General features: G+C 34.4%; 1 protein-coding gene across 1 annotated transcript; it reads left to right on the top strand.

Moving 5' to 3' along the window:
* Positions 388-5862, top strand: LOC107626281 (probable esterase PIR7A). The gene is made up of 4 exons (XM_016329132.2): positions 388-490; positions 3006-3406; positions 4705-4824; positions 5562-5862. The coding sequence occupies exons 2-4, from the start codon at positions 3050-3052 to the stop codon at positions 5847-5849; spliced, it is 765 nt and encodes a 254-aa protein (XP_016184618.1). The 5' UTR covers positions 388-490; positions 3006-3049; the 3' UTR covers positions 5850-5862.

The raw sequence follows: 20044 nt of genomic DNA on the forward strand, positions 1-20044 counted from the left end.
TTTAAGGCAGCACATGCTAAATTCTTATATTTTTTTTTACTAAAAATTTTGGTTCCTAACCTTTTTTCAAAATATTTTTTTAAAAAATTTTATTTAAAATAAATTCATATTGGAAAATTCATCCGAACAAGCTCTCGATTTTTTTTTGTAACAAAATAAATAAATAGATAAGTACCAGTCTAGGTTTCAATATCAACGAGAATTCAATTCGCATCTACAAGTCTAAACGCAAGTTGCAAGCCATACCAAAAGGCATCAGATTTTGAATTCTTAAAAGTTCTTATAATTTTCAATATTATAATATCCTTAAACCAAAATGCCAAACATAACCCTATCGTATCTAAAATATTTCTTTGATTCTTTCTATCCATCTTGTATGTAAAGAAGTGTGACTATCATTATCTTGTGTTGTGCACCTTTCTACCGTAGCTCCTCTCTGTGCTGCCACGTTTCCTCCATCTGCTTCACCCCTTTTTCCCCATTGGCAATTGTGAGTTTTGTTTTTCGATTTCAGCTCTTGATCTTCTGCATTCTGCTGTTGTATTACATTTCTGTATTTTTGCTACTGGTTTCTTGTGTTATCTGCTGCTACTTATCCATTATTTTTTTTCTTTTTTCAATTTCTTTTTTTATTATTTTTTTAAATGACACTGGAGTAGTGGGCATTGAATGAGTGTAGAGCGTGTCATTGTTCTTTCCTTTCGTGTAGATGGATAAATCAATCACAACTTTGAATCAGCAGTATTCTTTGTAAGAGGAGGAACGATTTCAATCAATAACGTGGTTGTTTTTCCTCCATCTTTTCCTCTTAAATCCCAGGAGATTGATCAAAACATATTATTGGGATAAAAGAAAAAAGTAATTACATTAGCACAATGTAGCACGTTATCAACATAAACACAACCAACCCCTTTCTCCAAAACATTACCATCAATATCACTGTCTTAAATTGAGTTATTTTTCAATGTTTTTTTCAAATATATTAATATAATAAAAAGAGTTTAATTTTGATGCATTAGGATCTAAAAATTTTAGTGATTATCTAATTAGATTCATGTTTGAAAATTAGTTATTGACAGTACCAAGGTTGCGAGAACCGGACCGGTCAATAAACCGGTGAGGTCACTGGTTCAATGGTTCACTGGTTCGACCGGGGTTCAACCGGGGTTCAACCGGTTTAATTAAATATTAAATAAAATTATTAAAAAACCTAAAAATAATTTTAAATATATAAATTCAATAATTTCTAACTTAATAAAATTTAAAATCTCACATAATAAATTATCCATAACTTAATATTAGAGATTCACAAACAACTTCAAACATCAAAAATTTATAACTAAACAACTTCATAGATCATTAAGAAAGAGAAATATAGTGATACTAAGAAACCCAAAAGAATTTAAATTGGCATGGCTTGTGTACATATCATCTAGCAACACTTAAATTGTGGCTGTAAAGTATAAATAGATTGAATGATACTATTCAAAACAAAAGTATATTAGTGCAGACAAGCATAGTTTGTTGATACATAACAACCAGTTTACCATATGCAGGACTTTGAAATACACTGATTCAGATATATAGAAGCACATTGACACTGTTTTTAACTCATGCTTCACAAGAAGACTGTTAGTCTACCATAAGGCTTTTCACCTTCAACCCTTGAAGGTTGAATGTGACATGAAAACTGAACAGCAGAAATCAAAGAACCCAAAACCCAGAATCGGTATTATTAACAAATGTACAAACCAAGCAATATTAATTAAAGCAGCAGCGCTTACCGGCGGCGAAGGAGGAAGGAAAGTGAGGCGAGGGAGGAATGGGAAGCGACGGGCTGATGACAACGGAACAAGGGAAGTGAACTCGAACAGAGAGCGACAGAGAGCTCGAAGCTCAGACACAGAGAGAGTGAGTGAGAGAGAGAGCGCGCGCTTGAAGAGATGACGATCGACCGGGAAACCTTCGCGACGGTTATGCCACGGGGTCAACGCTTCCTTTGTGCAACGGTGACGAGAAGAGGAAAGATGAGAAGGGATTGGCGATGAGAAGAGTGCGACAGCACCCACGATTCCCGCCGGCGGCGAAAGCACCATCTATCGGAGAAGAAAAGTTCGGCCATGGAGGATTGTGATGGCGCGCTGGTGGCTGGGGTTAGGTTAGGGTAAGGTTTCTGATTCTCAGAGATGAGATGAAGAGGTGGGGGTGGCGTGGGAATGACGCGTTGGAAAGGGAAAACTGAAAACTAGGGTTACGCGTTTTGCTTTTGCCTTTTTTTTTTTTTTAAATTAAATATGGCAAAACGACGTCGTTTTGCATCTCTGATTTCAAACCAAAAAACCGTCAAAAAACCGGACGGTTCTCCCGGTTCAACGGTTAACCGCCGGTTCGACCGGTTCTTTCACCGGTTTTTTGCCAGACGGTTTTTGACATTACCCGGACCGGCTAGGTGACCGGTTCCCGGTTTTTCCGGTTGAACCGGCCGGTCCGGTTCGGTTTTCAGAACCATGGACAGTACACGAAAATTATTTTAAATTATTTATTAATTGGGTGATGCAAATTTGACAACTGGAAGCGAGTCCGTAGTTAATATTTACAAAGGAAAAGTTTAAATTATCCTCGTCACTCTCTTTTTCCTTTGTAGTTATTATTTATTGCCTTCTTTCTAATTATCAAATTAGTATTACACGTTAATCGTACGACGGTTCTATAAGGTCTTCTTTATAAGAGCATTTTACATTTCCAATTAGTTTACTAAACATAACCTATGTATGCAAAAAATGGTTCTAATGTATAATGACCTTTAACTTATTTTGATTTTTTCTTTTTTCTATTCTAAAATTGGAATCCCATTTGTTATTTATTTATTTCTGGCTAATTAATTAGTTAATTAGTTAAATTAGTATGCTGTTGGTATGATTGTAGTCCTCACTTATAGTACTTATGTATAATTCATTCTTTTTTGCTATGATATATTTTGCATAAAAATATACCAACTACTTAGGAGATCTAGACACAACTTACAAGAGGATCAGAAAATCTTAGAAGGATGGAGAGGCATTTCGTGTTAGTTCATGGAGCTATGCATGGAGCATGGTGTTGGTACAAGGTCGCCACTTTGCTTCAGTCAGTGGGCCATAAGGTGACATCTCTAGACATGGCTGCTTCTGGGATCCATCCCAAGCAAGCCAGTGAGGTCAACTCTTTCCGAGAATACGTTGAGCCATTAACACAGTTCATGAAGGCTCTTCCCTCGCACGAGAGCGTGATCCTTGTCGGTCACAGCGCAGGTGGGGGCTGCATCTCTGTTGCAATGGAGCAATTCCCTGAAAAGGTCTCTGTTGCTGTTTTCGTTGCTGCACTCATGCCAGGTCCAAATATCACCTTTGCTGCTCTAAGTAAAGAGGTACAATTACTACTAAATTCATTTACATTTCATTAATTTTTGGAAAGGGTTGATTGTTTTAGTTATATTATCACAAATTGTATTCCCTGAAAAATAAAAGTCCAAAGCCGTTACACTTTTTAATTAGTCGAAGGGTGAGCAAGTTAAGTGAAAGGACCTTCATTCTACTGACTCTGACACTATCAAAAGATAGGAAAAATTTCAGATGTTCCTAGTGTTCCAGGAACATTTGAAATCCTTCCTTTTAATGCTTTGTGAGAAAAGATGTTTAGGATTTAGATAACTTTAGTTTCTGAGGAAATTGATTGTTGCATTATGGATATTCTGTTCTCTGAGATCAAAGAACGGGTAGCATAGAAACAGGGAAAAAAAAAATGAGCATACATACAAGTATACAACTATGGTTCAAAAGGATGCATAATGTGCAAATGATGGTTTTAGCTGTTTCGAGTGTTTGTGGTTATGAGCTTTGGTCAAGGCCATATATGTTAATGTGATTATTATGAATGATCGATTTGGTGTTTTTTTTTATTAATATGCTAAAAAGGAGTAAAAGGTGTATTAGGGTTTATTCATGGGTGTTATCAAAAGTGATTTCTTGATTATTTTGGGAGCTGAAACAAGATGAATTTTCGTATCATTTACATTTTCTATCATCTTGATGGCAATGTTGAAAGGGCCAAAGTTGTTATATGAGGATGTTAAGAGGCGCTTGATCTTGACCGCAAGAGGTTAGAGATATTCCTCCAGCTATGTGGCACGTTCGAGATGCCGATAAATTGAATAAGAAAATGGACAGTTCAAGGAGCTGATGCATTTGTTAAAATTTTGATTACTCTACTGCAAATATATATATGACGATTTTGATGGTTGACTTTGCATTTGAATAAGTTTGATTATTTATCTATTATAAATTTATAATTGTATTAAATAATTCATGTTAAAGTGAAAGTTTGATTAATTTGTTGAAGAATTTTGATTATTGTGCAATTAGTGCTTTTCAATAAAAAGTTTGATTATTTTATTATTCACTAATTCTACTGAAAAAATACGTCAGGCATGTATAACTAATATATGTGATATTTGATTTATGGTGTTTGGTAGAGATTTTTGTTTATTATATTACGTTCAACATATTAGTTTTAATTTCATGAAGGAATATGAAGGATTAAGTGTATGTTATTTTGAAAAACAAGTTTTAGTAGTCAAACTTTTGTATATCCACGGGTCTGGTATTTGGTGTTGTTACTAATATATTTATATACCTTTCTATTTTAAACGAAAATCTTGCTCACAAGTTTATTCAACAACTGGGGAAAGCGCCTAGCAATGAAAAAGCAGATAAAAAGTTGTCAAGCACAGAAGCATTCACATGGCATGACCTATCGGGACCCTACAATCAGCTCTCTCCACCAGAGGTACAAACATTTGCCAGTTCTAAAATTCTAATAACTCATAATTTATTTTTGTTGATACTTGATACAAGCCTAAAATTTGATCCCATGAGACTGATAACATACTCCTCTAAATCAATGGTTTAGACTTGTTTATCAAAATTTATCAATCATAAAGCTTCCACAAGTTGAAGATGGTAGAAATTCACATATAGTTGTCTTCATATAAAGTTGATAGTTAAGAACCATTAGATGACAATTTTGTCAAACATGTCAAATTATCTAACGATTCTCAACCATCAACTTCACATAAAGACAATTGCATGCGAATTTTCACCTGAGGATTCTTACCTTAACCAAGCCTTATTGAAATTTGAAGTATTATTTCCCTAATTCATCAAAAAGACATTTCAACACATTCAATCAACAATAACACATTAAGTTCTTCACTATCATCAATCAAACAGTTTATATCCATCATCTAAACACCAATAATTTCGGATCTACTACCAAGAACCAAATTGAATCACATATATAGTCCTGATGGAAAAATTTATTATGGAGAGAGAAGAGAAATTTTCTCACCTTTGGTTGACTAACTTGGTTATTTATTTCAGCTTTTGTGTGACTTATCTTTTTTAGACGAAGCAGCTAGCTTGTTACTCACTATTTTTTTTCTTTCCGTACCTTCATAATTTTTAATGTTGTATATAGACAAATAATTATGGTGGTGATATTCTTCATCTCACAACATCATGCAGGATGTAATGCTTTCGAAATCATCGATGAGACCCATCCCCAGTTTCAATGACTATGAATTGTTTGATAAACAAACCACATTCACGAAAGAGAATTTTGGGAAAGTGAGAAGAGTTTATATAATGGGCGACCAAGATATGACGATGAAGGAAGATTTTCAGAAGTGGATGATTGAACTGCATCCTCCAAATGAGTTTAAGAAGATAGATGGTTCTGATCACTTTTTGATGTTTTCCACACCAATTCAGCTATTTTCATGCCTCCAAGATATATCGCACAAGTATTATTAAATGACTATGCTATCATTCGGCCTATTGGATGATGCATTGGCAAATGCGATGTCTAAAAAACTACTGTTCAAACCATCCCTATATTATGCACCATTTCATGGCTTTGAAATCTAATTTTTATCAATATCTAATTTAATGAAATAATACAAATGTATATACACATAATAAAGTGAGACTACCAGAAAATATAACAACACATTATATCAAATATGAGAATAACTCCCAAGAAAAAAACAAAAAACATAGTTACTTGTATCTAGGATAATATGCAGCACCCAGAAGGATTCGAGAAAGTTACTTACTCGTTAGCAAGTTCTACATTTTCTAAAAAAATTACTGAAAAAAAGAATTGCTGGTTCAAAGCAAAAAAAGTGAAATAGAAAAGAAAACCTTCCTTACAAAATAAAAGAATAAAAGAGGAGTGGAAGTTAGAGATAAAAGAATACTTAAAACAAAAGCTTTATAAGGTAACAATCAACTCTTAAAAAAAACCTAGACTTAAAAATTGATATAGTTAAATTAAAAAAAAAAAACTATAGTTGGTTCTAGAAAAATAGTGAATATTAAAAATTTATTTATAGTACTCTAAATTTGGCAAATATTATCAGCGAATGCATAACTATATTACATTAGATAACATCCTTTTCATACTTATCAAAATTATCTTGTGTATGTACAGTCTGAGTACTATGCATTGAATTTCATGTAACCGGGCTTAGGATTCGATGGTCCCAGAACGCTGGACCATTAAATGGTTCCATAACAAAACATGTTTTTTAAGTTTTTTTAATAACTGCTAAATAGTCTTTTTTTAATTTTAATTACAAATTAATCCCATATATTTTATTTAATTATAAAAACTATTTTTTATTTTATAAATTATTATTTTATCATTCATCTACTATGTTTATGAACAATCAAAAACAAAAACAAGAACGAATTAGATATTCCATTGATCGTAATAAACTTTTTTGCCATTCCAGTCGATTATAAGTTTATATTTGATCCGTGACGTTCGTCCAGGGCTATGAAATCGTGTTTTCTTGAAAATCAATCGATTGGATTACAGTTGATCACAAAAAAATCGATTGAAAATTGCAAGGTAGCATAGTTTTCGCATAAATCAATCGATTGGTTATATTACCCGATCGATTGAACAATGAATTAAATGTGAATTTTTTATAATTCAATTGATTGTTTATACTCTCCAATCGATTAAATGCTTCAAAACAACCTGAGGTCTCACAATTCAATCGATTGCTTTTGTTACTCAATCGATTGAATTCACCAAAACAATATGAATTTGCCAAATTCAAAGACAATTACCCTTAATCAAAACACAACAGTATTGCATCACAAGCATGGGTTTAAGAAGGATCCAGCCCCACCACTTGAAAAAAAACGAAAATTAAAAAAGAAAGTGGTTGAAAATGGAGACCTTTGAATGTCTTTCTTCTGAGCCAACAAGCACTTGAGAATGCACTCTTTACAAAAGACATGACCTTTGTGGCAGCTCATGGGGTCAATGAAGGGCTTCAAATCGAGGCAGCAAGCATCGAAGGGCTTGATGGAATCCTTGCCCAGCCTCTCCTTCTGGGTCCCATACCCTACTTTATTATACTTTCTTTATGCTGTTATCTGCGGACAAAATGTGGCAAGTTCCATAGATATTTTTCACCCTATTTTATACTATTTTAGTAAATTCAATCGATTGAGTAACAAAAGCAATTGATTGAATTGTGAGATCTTAAGTTGTTTCGAAGCATTCAATCGATCAGAGAGTATAAACAATCAATTGAATTATAAAAAATCCACATTTAATTCATCGTTCAATCGATTGGGTAATATGACCAATCGATTGATTTATGCGAAAACCATGCTGCCTTACAATTTCCAATCGATTATTTTGTGATAAACTGTAATCCAATCGATTGATTTTTAAGGAAACACGATTTCATAGTCCTAGACAAACGTCATGGATCATGGATCAAATATAAACTTATAATCAACTGGAATGGCAAAAAAGTTTATTACGATCAATGGAAGATTTAATTCGTTCTTGTTTTTGTTTTTGATTGTTCATAAACATAGTAGATGAATGATAAAATAATAATTTATAAAATAAAAAATAGTTTTTATAATTAAATAAAATATATGGAATTAATTTGTAATTAAAATTAAAAAAAAACTATTTAACAATTATTAAAAAAACTTAAAAAATATGCTTTGTTATGGAACCATTTAATGGTCCAAACGTTCTCGGACCATCAAATCCTAAACCATGTAAGCGTAATTATTGTAAACAAACAATGATGAAGTCAATGAGCATCGCAAAAAGAACAAAGAACATCCAAATTGCACTATAGAGACTTGTGCCCTATATTGTCTTGTACATTCAGCATTCTATGAAATCTAATTAAGAGGGTCTTTGTGTCTTTTTTAATAGTTGGGTTCTATGAAATCTAAGTAAGAGTATGTTTGGGCAGATTTGCAAAATGTTTCATTTTAGAAAAGACAACTATTTTCTTAAAAAAAATAATTATGTTTGGTTAATAGGATTATAACTTGAATATTATAATTATCTAAATTATGAACCAATGATAAAAATTAAGTCAAAACAAAACTCTTTGAGAACATTTTCAAGGAACAAAACAAAAATAATGGAATTGATCATCTATAAAAGATAATGAGATAAGTCAATTTTATACCTCTCTCAAACGTCAAATGGTACTTGAATCTATAAAATATATAACAATAATATTGATCAAAGACTATAGAACAAGATTAGTTGCTTGGCTACCATTGCTGCGTTTACTTGTAATAGTCAATCCCAAATGCAATAATTCAGTTAATTTCAGGTGCAAAATGAACCAATAGAAGATACGGTAATGCAGTAAAAATAAACTGAAAATAAGTACCAGATCAAGTTATATTACATACATATTATAACAAATTTATATTTGAAATAGTTCTAAGGTAAAACCAACCTGGAAAGGTGAAGCCTTGCAACAATTTGGAGGCAATAGAGCGGCAAACAAAAGATGAATGAGGATGTGATTGGGTAGTAAAATTAAAAATCTGTCATTATAAAACCATGCAAATGTTACCTTCTGAATCATAACTAGCAAATTCAATCTACCCTATAACCATATTAAGGGAACATACCTAAAAATAAGGGGACAAACCCAGACCGAAAGAGGAGATAACATAAGATGAGAAGCATACAAATTGGTGAAAAATTAATCAGTCAACAAGCATACAAATTGTTGAGCTATCGTGGAGAGCTCTCGACCACCGGGGAGATTTCGGGGAGGAATCAAGTGAGATAACATAAGATAAGAAGACATTACATCCAACTCAAAACTTTAAGGTCTCAAGTTAATGGGTCTCTCATCTTATAAACTCCTCCCTCTTCCTTGCTTTCTTTGATGTGGGACTAACTTCATGCACTACTCACAATTACAACATTAACAATCTCCTCCTCAAATGTGAGTCTCCACATCAAGCATTAACTCCCCCTCTTTCTAACTCCTCCGCCACAAGTATTCGTCCATTACACCGCCGCAAAATATCGCGGGACACGCCGCCCGAACCACCTTTGCCGGGAAGACTTTCGATGATTCATCTTGAATACTCCTTAAAATCACCAGACCGATTAACCATGGGCTCTGATACCACTTTGTTTGCAAAAAGAAGCCGGGTTTGGTGGAGCAGCCTATTCCCACTTGAGTTGGTAAGGGGAGATTTGTTGGTGGGTCCCCAACCTCAAGTGGACCCACAACTTTTTAAAACAAAAACAAAAAAAAACAAATAAAATAAAAGAAGTGGCTAAGAGCCACGGGGAGAGAGTGTGAGAAAAGTTTCATTCTTTTGAATGAAAAGAAAACACGAAGCACGGCGTCGAAGAGAAGAGAAAATTGGGGGAAAAGAGCAAAGCTATTTTAATCCGATTGAACTGGTAAACTTGCTCCATTTCTTATGAAATTTTAGTATGTTATTCCTGGTGTAGAGATGAACATTAGGATATAACTTGCTAGTTGTATTGCTTTCTCTTTTGCCTGATTTGAGATACCCACTTTGTGGAGGGTTTATGTTGATTCCATCAGTTTTGATGATGTATTTTGTTGATTGTTAGGATGCCCTAGTGTCACTAGAAAGACTATTTGTGTACCCATTATTTTGATAATAGAAGTTTTTTTCTGGATTAGGTCCCATAGGTTTTTTGTCTCTCTTTTGAGGGTTTTTTCACGTTAAAATTTTGGTGTCTGATTATTTTATTTCTGTCATTATATTTGCTACTTGGAGTATCCTTGATATTGCCTATTTAATCGCACAGGTTGTGGAAAAATTATTTCTAGTGCTTCCACTGTTAGACAGGTTCTTGTTTGAACCTTTATTGAGTTTTTCCAACAAAGTGGTATCCACTGCTTTGGTTGTTTATTTCTGTGCTGATTAAATAGAGGAAAATACTCATGGATCGAATATGGTCAAATTGAATTTCCAAAATTATTCAATTTGGAAGACCCTCATGGAAGATATGCTATATATCAAGGACTTGTATGATCCTGTGGAGGGAGATAAATCCAAACGTACTAAATCCGATGTTGAATGGAAGAAGTTGAATCGGAAGGCAGTTATTTTGATTAGGCAATGGCTTGATCTTAGCGTGTATCCACATGTTGACACCGAAACGAATGCCGAGAAGATGATGTGGAATAAATTGAAAGAGTTATATGAGAGGAAGAATGTGCAAATTAAAGCATTCTTGATTAGGAAGCTTGTCAATATGAAGTATGTTGAAGGTAAATCAATGCCGGAGCACTTGAGTATTTTTCAGGAGACAGTGAACCAACTGACAAATAATAGGATCACTTTGAATGATGAGTTGCAAGCCTTGTTGTTGCTGAGCTCTTTGCCTGATAGTTGGGAAGTTCTGGTTGTGACACTGACTAACTCAGCTCCAAATGGGAAGTTGACGTTAGCAATGGTTAAAGAGCGCATGTTGAATGAAGAAGCCAGAAAAAAAGAGTGAGGTTTTACTAATGCCTCCTCCCAGTCAGAAGCACTTGTTTCAGAGTCACGGGGGAGAAGTCAAAGTAGAGAACCTCACAGTTCTGATAAGTTAGAGAATCGAAGCAAGTCAAGAAGAAAGTACAAGTCAAGAAAGGAGTTTATTTGTCACCATTGTGGCAAGCCGGGGCATATCAAGAGGTATTGTAGGTTCTTGAAAAGAAAACAATCAAGGGGAAGAAACGAAGACAAAGGTAAAGATAGTGATAAAGAAACGGCTGCTATTGTTTATGAAGATGTTCTTATCACATATGATGAAAATTATGTGAATCTTGTCTGTGATGATTCCACTTGAATTATGGACTCTGATGCCTCAAGTCATGTCACTCCGAGGCGTGAATTTTTCACTTCCTATGCTTTTGAAAATTTTGGTAAGATCAAATTGGGAGATAAAGGAGTGTGTGATATCATTGGTATGGGTGATATATGGCTTGAAACTAACATGGGATGCAAGTTGCAGTTGAAGAATGTTAGGCATGCGCCAGATATGCAGTTCAATCTCATTTCAGTGAAGGCATTGGATCAAGAGGGGTATTGCACTTCCTTTGGTAGTGAAAAATGCAAGATTACCAAAGGGGCTCTCATTGTTGCTAGAGAAGACAATAGTCTCACTACTCTCTATCGGTTGCAAGCAAAGTTGTGCAAAGAAGAGGTGAATGTAGCTGATGATTTCTCTTCTGATTTGTGGCACATACGTCTTGGTCACTTGAGCGAGTAAGGACTAAGCGTCTTGGTCAAGAAGCACTCACTTCCAGTGAAAGGTACAACTTTAAATACATGCACTCATTGTTTTGTTGGAAACCATGCTAGAGTATCATTTCATAATTCTGGACCTCATAGGAGATCACATGTTCTAGATTTAGTTCACACTGATGTTTGCACTATGGATACTAAGACACTAGGTGGTGCATCATATTTTGTTACTTTTATTGATGATTATTCTCGAAAAATGTGGACTTTTATTTTGAAATCTAAATACCAGGTGCTTGGAATCTTCAAACACTTTTATGCAAGTGTTGAAAGAGAAACAGGAAGAAAATTGAAATGTGTTTGAGCAGATAATGGTGGTGAATACAGGGGTCCATTTGAAGAGTATTGTAAAGGACATGGGATCAAGCTTGAGAAGATTGTTCCTAAGATTCCTCAACATAATGGAGTTGCAGAGAGAATGAATCACACTATCAATGATAGAGTCAGATGTATGCTCTCTCATGCAAAGTTGCCTAAATCCTTTTGGGGTGAAGGATGAGGACTGCAGTAGATCTGATCAACCTTTCTCCTTCAGTTCCACTTAATGGTGATGTTCCAGTGAAAGTTTGAAGAGGGAAAGATGTCTCCTATAGCACTTGCGAGTGTTTGGCTGTAGGAATTTTGTTCACATTCCAAGAGATGAAAGGTCAAAATTTGATGGAAAGTCAAAGCAGTGTATCTTCATGGGTTATGGTCACGAAGACTTTGGTTACAGAGTATGGGATCCGGTGAGCAAGAAGATAATTAGAAGCCGATATGTGATTTTTCTTGAAGACCAAACTATTGAAGACTTGGAGAAGATAGATAAGCCTACAATAACTGTTGGACGTTCTGCTGATGATGAACCTGGTCCTTCCACTAGACCTCCTATTGATGGGGGAGATGTACAAGTTGATAATGATGGTGATGATTTGCATGATGAACTTACACCTCAACCTGAGGTGCCAGATGCAGAAGTTCCATCAGATGAAGTCCCACCTGAACCACCAGTTGAGCCTAAATTGAGAAGATCTACTAGAGAGCGCAATCCTTTTCAAAAATACTCTCCTCATGAGTATGTGATGAACACTGAGACTGGGGAGCCAGAGAGCTACCAGGAAGCTATGTTTGATGAGCATAAAGAAGATTGGTTGAAGACCATGCAAGAGGAAATGAAATCCTTGCATGAGAATCATACTTTTGAATTGGTGAAGTTATCGAAGGGTAAGAGAGCATTCAAGAATAAATGGGTGTTCAAATTGAAAGCGGATGAAAATGTCTCACGGCCAAGATACAAAGCTCGATTGGTTGTGAAAGGTTTTGAGCAAAAGAAAGGTATTGATTTTGAGGAGATTTTCTCTCCAGTTGTGAAGATGTCCTCTATTCAATTTGTGCTTGGATTGGCGGCTAGCTTGAATTTAGAGGTTGAGCAGCTTGATATGATGACTGCATTCCTTTACAGTGACATAGATAAAGAAATTTATATGGAGCAACCAGAGGGTTTAGAAGTTAAAGGAAAGGAGCACCTTGTATGCAAGTTGAAGAAGAGCTTATATGGGCTGAAGCAAGCACCAAGACAGTGGTACACGAAATTTGATTCCTTCATGGAAGGTCATGGGTATAGTAAGACTTCTTCTGATCATTGTGTGTATGTTAAGAAATTATCTGATGGTGATTTTATAATTATTTTGCTTCATGTTGATGACATGTTGATTGTTGGTCATGACACTAAGAAGATTGAAAGTCTTAAGAAAGACTTGAACAGATCCTTTGCTATGAAGGATTTGGGTCCTGCAAAGAAAATCCTTGGCATGAATATCACTCGTGACAGGAAGAATGGGAAACTGTGGTTGTCACAGCAGAAGTATATTGAGAAGGTTTTAGAGAGGTTTAGCATGAGTAATTCCAAACTTGTTAGTACTCCACTTGCTAGTCATTTCAAGCTGAGTTCGCAGCAATGTCCTACAAGTGAGAAAGAGAAAGCAGAAATGAAGAAGATTCCATATGCATCTGCAGTTGGCAGTTTGATGTATGCTATAGTTTGCACCAGGCCGGATATTGCTCGTGCCGTTGGAGTTGTTAGTCGGTTTCTCTTTAATCCTGGCAAGGAACACTGACAAGTAGTGAAGTGGATTCTCAGATACCTTAATGGTACCTCCAGAGTTTGTTTATGCTTTGGAAGTGGCCAACCTGTGTTGGATGGTTACACAGATGCGGATATGGCTGGAGATCTTGATTCAAGAATTTCTACTTCTGGTTATATGATGACATTTGCAGGGGGGAGCTGTGTCGTGGCAATCTCGACTTCAGAAATGTGTTGCTTTGTCTACTACAGAGGCAGAATACATTGTTGTTATTGAAGCTTCTAAGGAACTCTTGTGGATGAAGAAATTTCTACAAGAGTTAGGCATCAATCAAGAGAAGTTTGTGTTATTTTGTGACAGTCAGAGTGCTATCCATCTTAGCAAGAATCTGACGTTTCATTCCAATTCGAAGCACATAGAGGTGAGGTATCATTGGATACGTCAAGCGCTTGAGATGAAGTCATATGCACTTGAGAAGATCCATACTGATGATAATGGTTTATATATGATGACTAAGAGTTTACCTGTAGTGAAGTTTGATTCCCGCAAAGAGAAGGCGGGTTTGGTGGAGCAGCCTATCCCCACTTGAGTTGGTGAGGAGGAGATTTATTGGTGGGTCCCCAACCTCAAGTGGGACCCACAAATTTTTAAAACAAAAACAAAAAAAGAAAAACAAATAAAATAAAAGAAGTGGCTAAGGAGCACGGGGAGAGAGAGTGAGAAGAGTTTCATTCTTTTGAATGAAAAGAAAACACGAAGCACAACGTCGAAGAGAAGAGAAAATTGGGGGAAAAGAGCAAAGCTATTTTGATCCGATTGAACCGGTAAACTTGCTCCATTTCTTATGAAATTTTAGTGTGTTATTTCTGGTGTAGAGATGAACATTAGGATATAATTTGCTAGTTGTATTGCCTTCTCTTTTGCCTGATTTGAGATACCCACTTTGTGGAGGGTTTATGTTGATTCCATCAGTTTTGATGATGTATTTTGTTGATTGTTGGGATGCCCTAGTGTCACTAGGAAGACTGTTTGTGTACCCATTATTCTGATAGTGGAAGTTTTTTTCTGGACTAGGTCCCGTGGGTTTTTTGTCCCTTTTTGGGGGGTTTTCTCACGTTAAAATTTTGGTGTCTGATTATTTAATTTCTGTTATTATATTTGCTACTTGGAGTATTCTTGGTATTGCCTATTTAATAGCACAGGTTGTGAAAAATTTATTTCTGGTGTTTTCGCTGTTAGACAAGTTCTTGTTTTGAACCTTTGTTGAGTTTTCCCAACAGAAATTAAATTGGGACAAAATTAAGAATACAAAGGGGGAAATAGAAACAACAAGGTAAGGGAGAAGAACGAACCCGAGAGAGGGGAGAGGGAGCGATCGAGTAGCACACAACAGGGCAAGGGAGAAGGATGGCAACGATTGCACCAAGATGGATCGGCAGTCACGCGACTCCACGAAGACACGGATGTGCACGGCGGAGGGAAGAACAACGGACATGCGTCCTTCCACTGTGTTTTCGCGTGCGGGAGCTACACAGTGTAAGGAGAAGATCAGTGATGGGGAAGGACATAGTAGCTGAAACTGATGGAGGGGAGCTACACGGCGACAAGGATTCACAGAGCTTGTGATTCGCGCCTTTTCTTCCTTTGGGTTCGCGCGAAAAAGGGAAGACTGGCCCTGGACTCAAAAAGGAGAAGATTTTAATTTTACTATCCAAAATGCTATTTGCGGCGATTGGGACCCCAAATCGCCGCTATCTTGATCAATTTGGAACGGAGCTTGAAAACACTATCAAAATTGCCACTATTCCTTCAATTTGCGGTGATTCAAAAAATCGTCGGTAATTTGTCACTGCAATTTTTCGTGTATCTTGTAGTGGATGATTGTTAATTTATGAGCTTATTGTTATCTGAGTTAATTATTTTATGAGTTCATTAGTGCTAATTATTGTTAATTCTATGAGTTAATTTTAGCTTGTTAATTTTTTAAATTAATTATTGACTTATTGTTGATTGTTATTAATTTTCAAAGTTTATTATTGTATGAGTTAATTATTTTTTGAATTAATTTTGCTGAGTTGATTGTTATTAATTTTATTATTGTTAGTTCTCTGATTATGTTTATAGTTTGTAATTGAAGGTGTACAGCATGCTATTCCAAAAAATATGCTTGTAGACAGTAGGTTTATCCCGAAATTTAAACGGGCTTAATTTTGGAGGCAAATCCCGCCCATTTAAATGGGTAAATGGGTTGACCCGATGGGTTTGGCCCATTTTGACGGCCCTAACTAAGTTGTTGAAATTATATAAGCTTAAATAGATATATCAATTGAGAGACATACATACGTATGTTAGTGGATTATTTGGAATCTTAAATAGATATATTATTTGTATAATTAATTTTCCTTTTCAACATTTTATTGTGTAGAAAACTTCAACTACGCAATTTACTTAGCCACTATGAGGTATTTTATTTTTCATATCGAACCTTATGTAAGTTCATCTTTTTTGGATTTAGAGTATATATTTATAGTGCTATCTTTTTTCATACACGAGTAATTATTATTTTTCTTCTTTATTCTTGAACTTTGATGTGTGAACTTTTAACAAAAAATTATAGACAAATTATTATAAAAAATTATAAAATTTTGAATTTTATTAGTTTAAAATTATTGAATTTAAACATTTAAAACAATTTTTTGAATTTTTAAACATTTAAGATTACCGTCGGATTTAATGGGGAATATATCCAACGGTAACAAGCTCCAAAAATTCACTAATTAAAAGTTAATATCCGCCAATTACCGGCGAGGTGATTTATTTCGACGGTAATTCTGACAGTAAATATATTACCGACGAATTTTTTTGTAAATCCGCTGGTAAATTCGACGAATTTCTTGTAATGTCAATTTAGTCTTTGAACTTACACATGAATACCAATTTAGTCGCAAAACTTTACCAATACAACCCACATTAGTTCCTAAGACAATTTTTGGCAGACAAACATTAATAGAAGGCTGAAACCTATAAAATGATGTAATTTTGAATTTTGACGTTCAAATTGACCAAAGACGATGTCGTATCACTTGTTTTAGAATGAAAAGTTTTAATAAATATCACGTATGATATTATTTTGGTGAATTCTATCATGTAGAAGAGAGATTCCTTCTATATGTGTAGAAATTTATTGTTATTCTTCTAGTAGAACAAGTGTCTAGAGAGAGTGTGCAATTAAAATTATAGTGGAAGACAAAAACTGATTTTGGTGCAGGTGTGGACCCCATTGCAGTGAGTGAGTTAAAGTATTTAATGATGTAAAGTTGATTAGTTATTAATTATGAATGATAATGATGGGCTGATTTTTTATTTTTTTCTTTAATGGAAATAAGTTTTTGGGCCAGACCAAGTTTTTTTTCTTGAATTTTGATCTTAATTGATTTTTTTAATAAAAAAAACAAAAAATAATAAATATAGTATTTTGTGGGTTTGTGGTTATTTGAATTTTTTTTGTTTAGGTCTTAATTGATTTTTTCTGTGTAGATGTAGGTGTTGATTGAGTTTTTTTTATTCACCGTATCTTTATTTTTACTAACAAGTAAAAATTTAAATAACAATTACTTAAATATTTTTGTTCACATTAACAATTAACCTACACATAATTTACGTTATTATTAAATTAACCTACGCATAAATGAATTAACAACTAAATTAATATTGTTAAGTATAAAAAATATGGTCATCAACACTGTATCTATTTTTTAAATTTTATCAAAAATGTCAATTCTAAGTACTAAATTCCTTATCATTAAATATTAAAATACTTAGCAATCCAATTTTAAAATGAAAAACTTAAACCATCTAATTTTAATTTCTAAAACATAAACCACAAATCCTGATTTCTTAATTACAAAACTTAAACTATCCAATCCTGAGCTCTAAACCATCCAACCCTAAATTCTAAAAAATATATTTTTAAATTCTAAATTCTAAAGTTTTCTACACTAAAACCTAAACCCTAAAGCATCTTACACTAAACCCTAAATTAAGTAACAATAAATTTGAATAACTAAATCATTTTATTCACAAGTTTAAAAATAATGAAACAACAAAAAGAATTTAAATGGTTTTTAATCTAATTTGAATATGTTAGGAGTAAAAAAAATAGCAATAAAATTCACCTAAATGAATCATGAAGGAATGATATCATATCATATCCGATAATAGATAATACTCTACTTAATCTCTGTATTAACTAATTAAATGTATAAAAGTGGCAACATTCATTTTAAGGATAAAATCACATAAATAAATCGAATGAGTTTCAAATTTACATAAATGTTCTAAATGCAACCCGATTATATGAATGTTTCAATTACATATAATTCGAATTAGTAGGTGTACTAGTAAATCGAATTCATTGGAATCAATTTATTATGAAAAACATTTTAGTGAAGATTATTTCATGTAAATCGAATCTATTCGATTTAATAGGAGCAGCTTCCATAAAGATAAATCGAAATTATAAGAATCGAACCACACTCAAGGTAAATCAAATTCATGGGTTTAGATTTAATGATTTTGACAAAAATTTGCAATAAATTTATATAACCACTTTGTATTTTGGACATTCATATAAATTTAGAATGCATTCAGTTCGTTTACACACACATTTTTTTTTTGTGATCATTTTTTCATCAATAAATTATTTATTGTCGAGCTTTAATATAGATTGTTAAATAACATGATGCCATTTAGTAAAATACTTATGAAAAAAATATATTTTTTATTTTTTCGTAAAGTTTATAAATTATATTTTGAAATTCCAACAACTATATTTGATAGGAATAAAACACAATTCCCTACTTGCAAGAATTAGAGAAGCAACAATATCCACTCACAACAAGTATTAACACCAGCACAATAATACCCAATAGCAGTGAAAAAATCACATAAACCAGAAATTAGAAACAAACTAACACACCAATATTTTTAACGTGGAAAACCTCCTCAATGTGAGAAGTAAAAGCCACGAGTCACCAAGACTAGGAAATAGCTTCACTATGATGAAAAAAAGGGTACAAGAGAGTCACAAATTACTGCACAAAACGTACATACAACAAGCCAAACAACCCAAGCTTCAAAGCTTTCAAAACAAGAACAAGAAGATGAAAATACCACAAAAACAGAGCTACTGTGTGTGGCCAATATCTCCAGCTACAGACATCGAATCGAAGATTCGAACGATAAAATCAAAGAACCAAATGTGTAGAACACACTGTCCAAATTTGAGCTCAATCCAACGGTTAGCGAATCTGAAGTGACCAATTTACAGAGACAGCTTTGTGTATGTGCGAAAATAACTTTCTCCTTTTCTCTCTAGTGTTTGGTGTTCTCCTTGCAAATGAGACCTCTCTCTTCACAACCCTAACTCACCTCATCCACTTCAACTATTCATGGGTTTGGATACTAACATTTAGACTTTTTCTCCACATAGGAAGGGAGCCCAAAAAACCCAACAAATCCCTCCCTCACGACTATGTGGAGGTAACCGCCAATCCGGCGATTAAGCAACAAATTTCAAACTTCCATCTTGGTAATGCCTTGGTCATCATATCAGAACCATTCTCATCAGTACGAACCTTTTCAAGTTCCAACAACTCAGCATCCAAAACATCACGTATCCAATGATACCTCACATCAATATGTTTGGATCGAGAATGAAAAGTAGAATTTTTACCAAGATGGATAACACTTTGACTATCACAAAACAACACATACCTCTCTTGAGTAGACTCGAGTTCCTTCAAGAATTTATTCATCCAAAGCATCTCCTTGCATGCTTCAGTAATGGCAATAAACTCGGCCTTGGTAGTAGACAAAGCAACACATTTTTGTAATCTTGATTGCCAAGACACAGCTCCACCCGCAAAGTTGATCAAGAAGTCTGAAATGGACCTTCTAGAGTCAATATCTCCTGCCATGTCTGAGTCAGTGTAACCAACTAGAATAGGCTTATCACTTCCATAACACAACTTCATGTTAGAAGTACCACGAAGATATCTCATTATCCATTTTACAGCATTCCAATGCTCTCTTCCTGGGTTTGAAACAAAACGGCTAACACAACCAACAGCATGAGCTATATCCGGTCTTGTGCACACAATAGCATACATTAAACTACCCACGGCTGATGCATATGGAACTTTTTCCATGTCTTTCTTCTCTTCATCACTTGATGGACTTTGCTTGCAACTCAATTTGAAGTGTGTAGTAAGAGGAGTACTAACGGCCTTCGCTTTCTCCATTTGAAACCTG

Source organism: Arachis ipaensis, chromosome B01 (genome assembly GCF_000816755.2).
Source record: "Arachis ipaensis cultivar K30076 chromosome B01, Araip1.1, whole genome shotgun sequence".
In the NCBI taxonomy this organism is placed as follows: domain Eukaryota; kingdom Viridiplantae; phylum Streptophyta; class Magnoliopsida; order Fabales; family Fabaceae; genus Arachis; species Arachis ipaensis.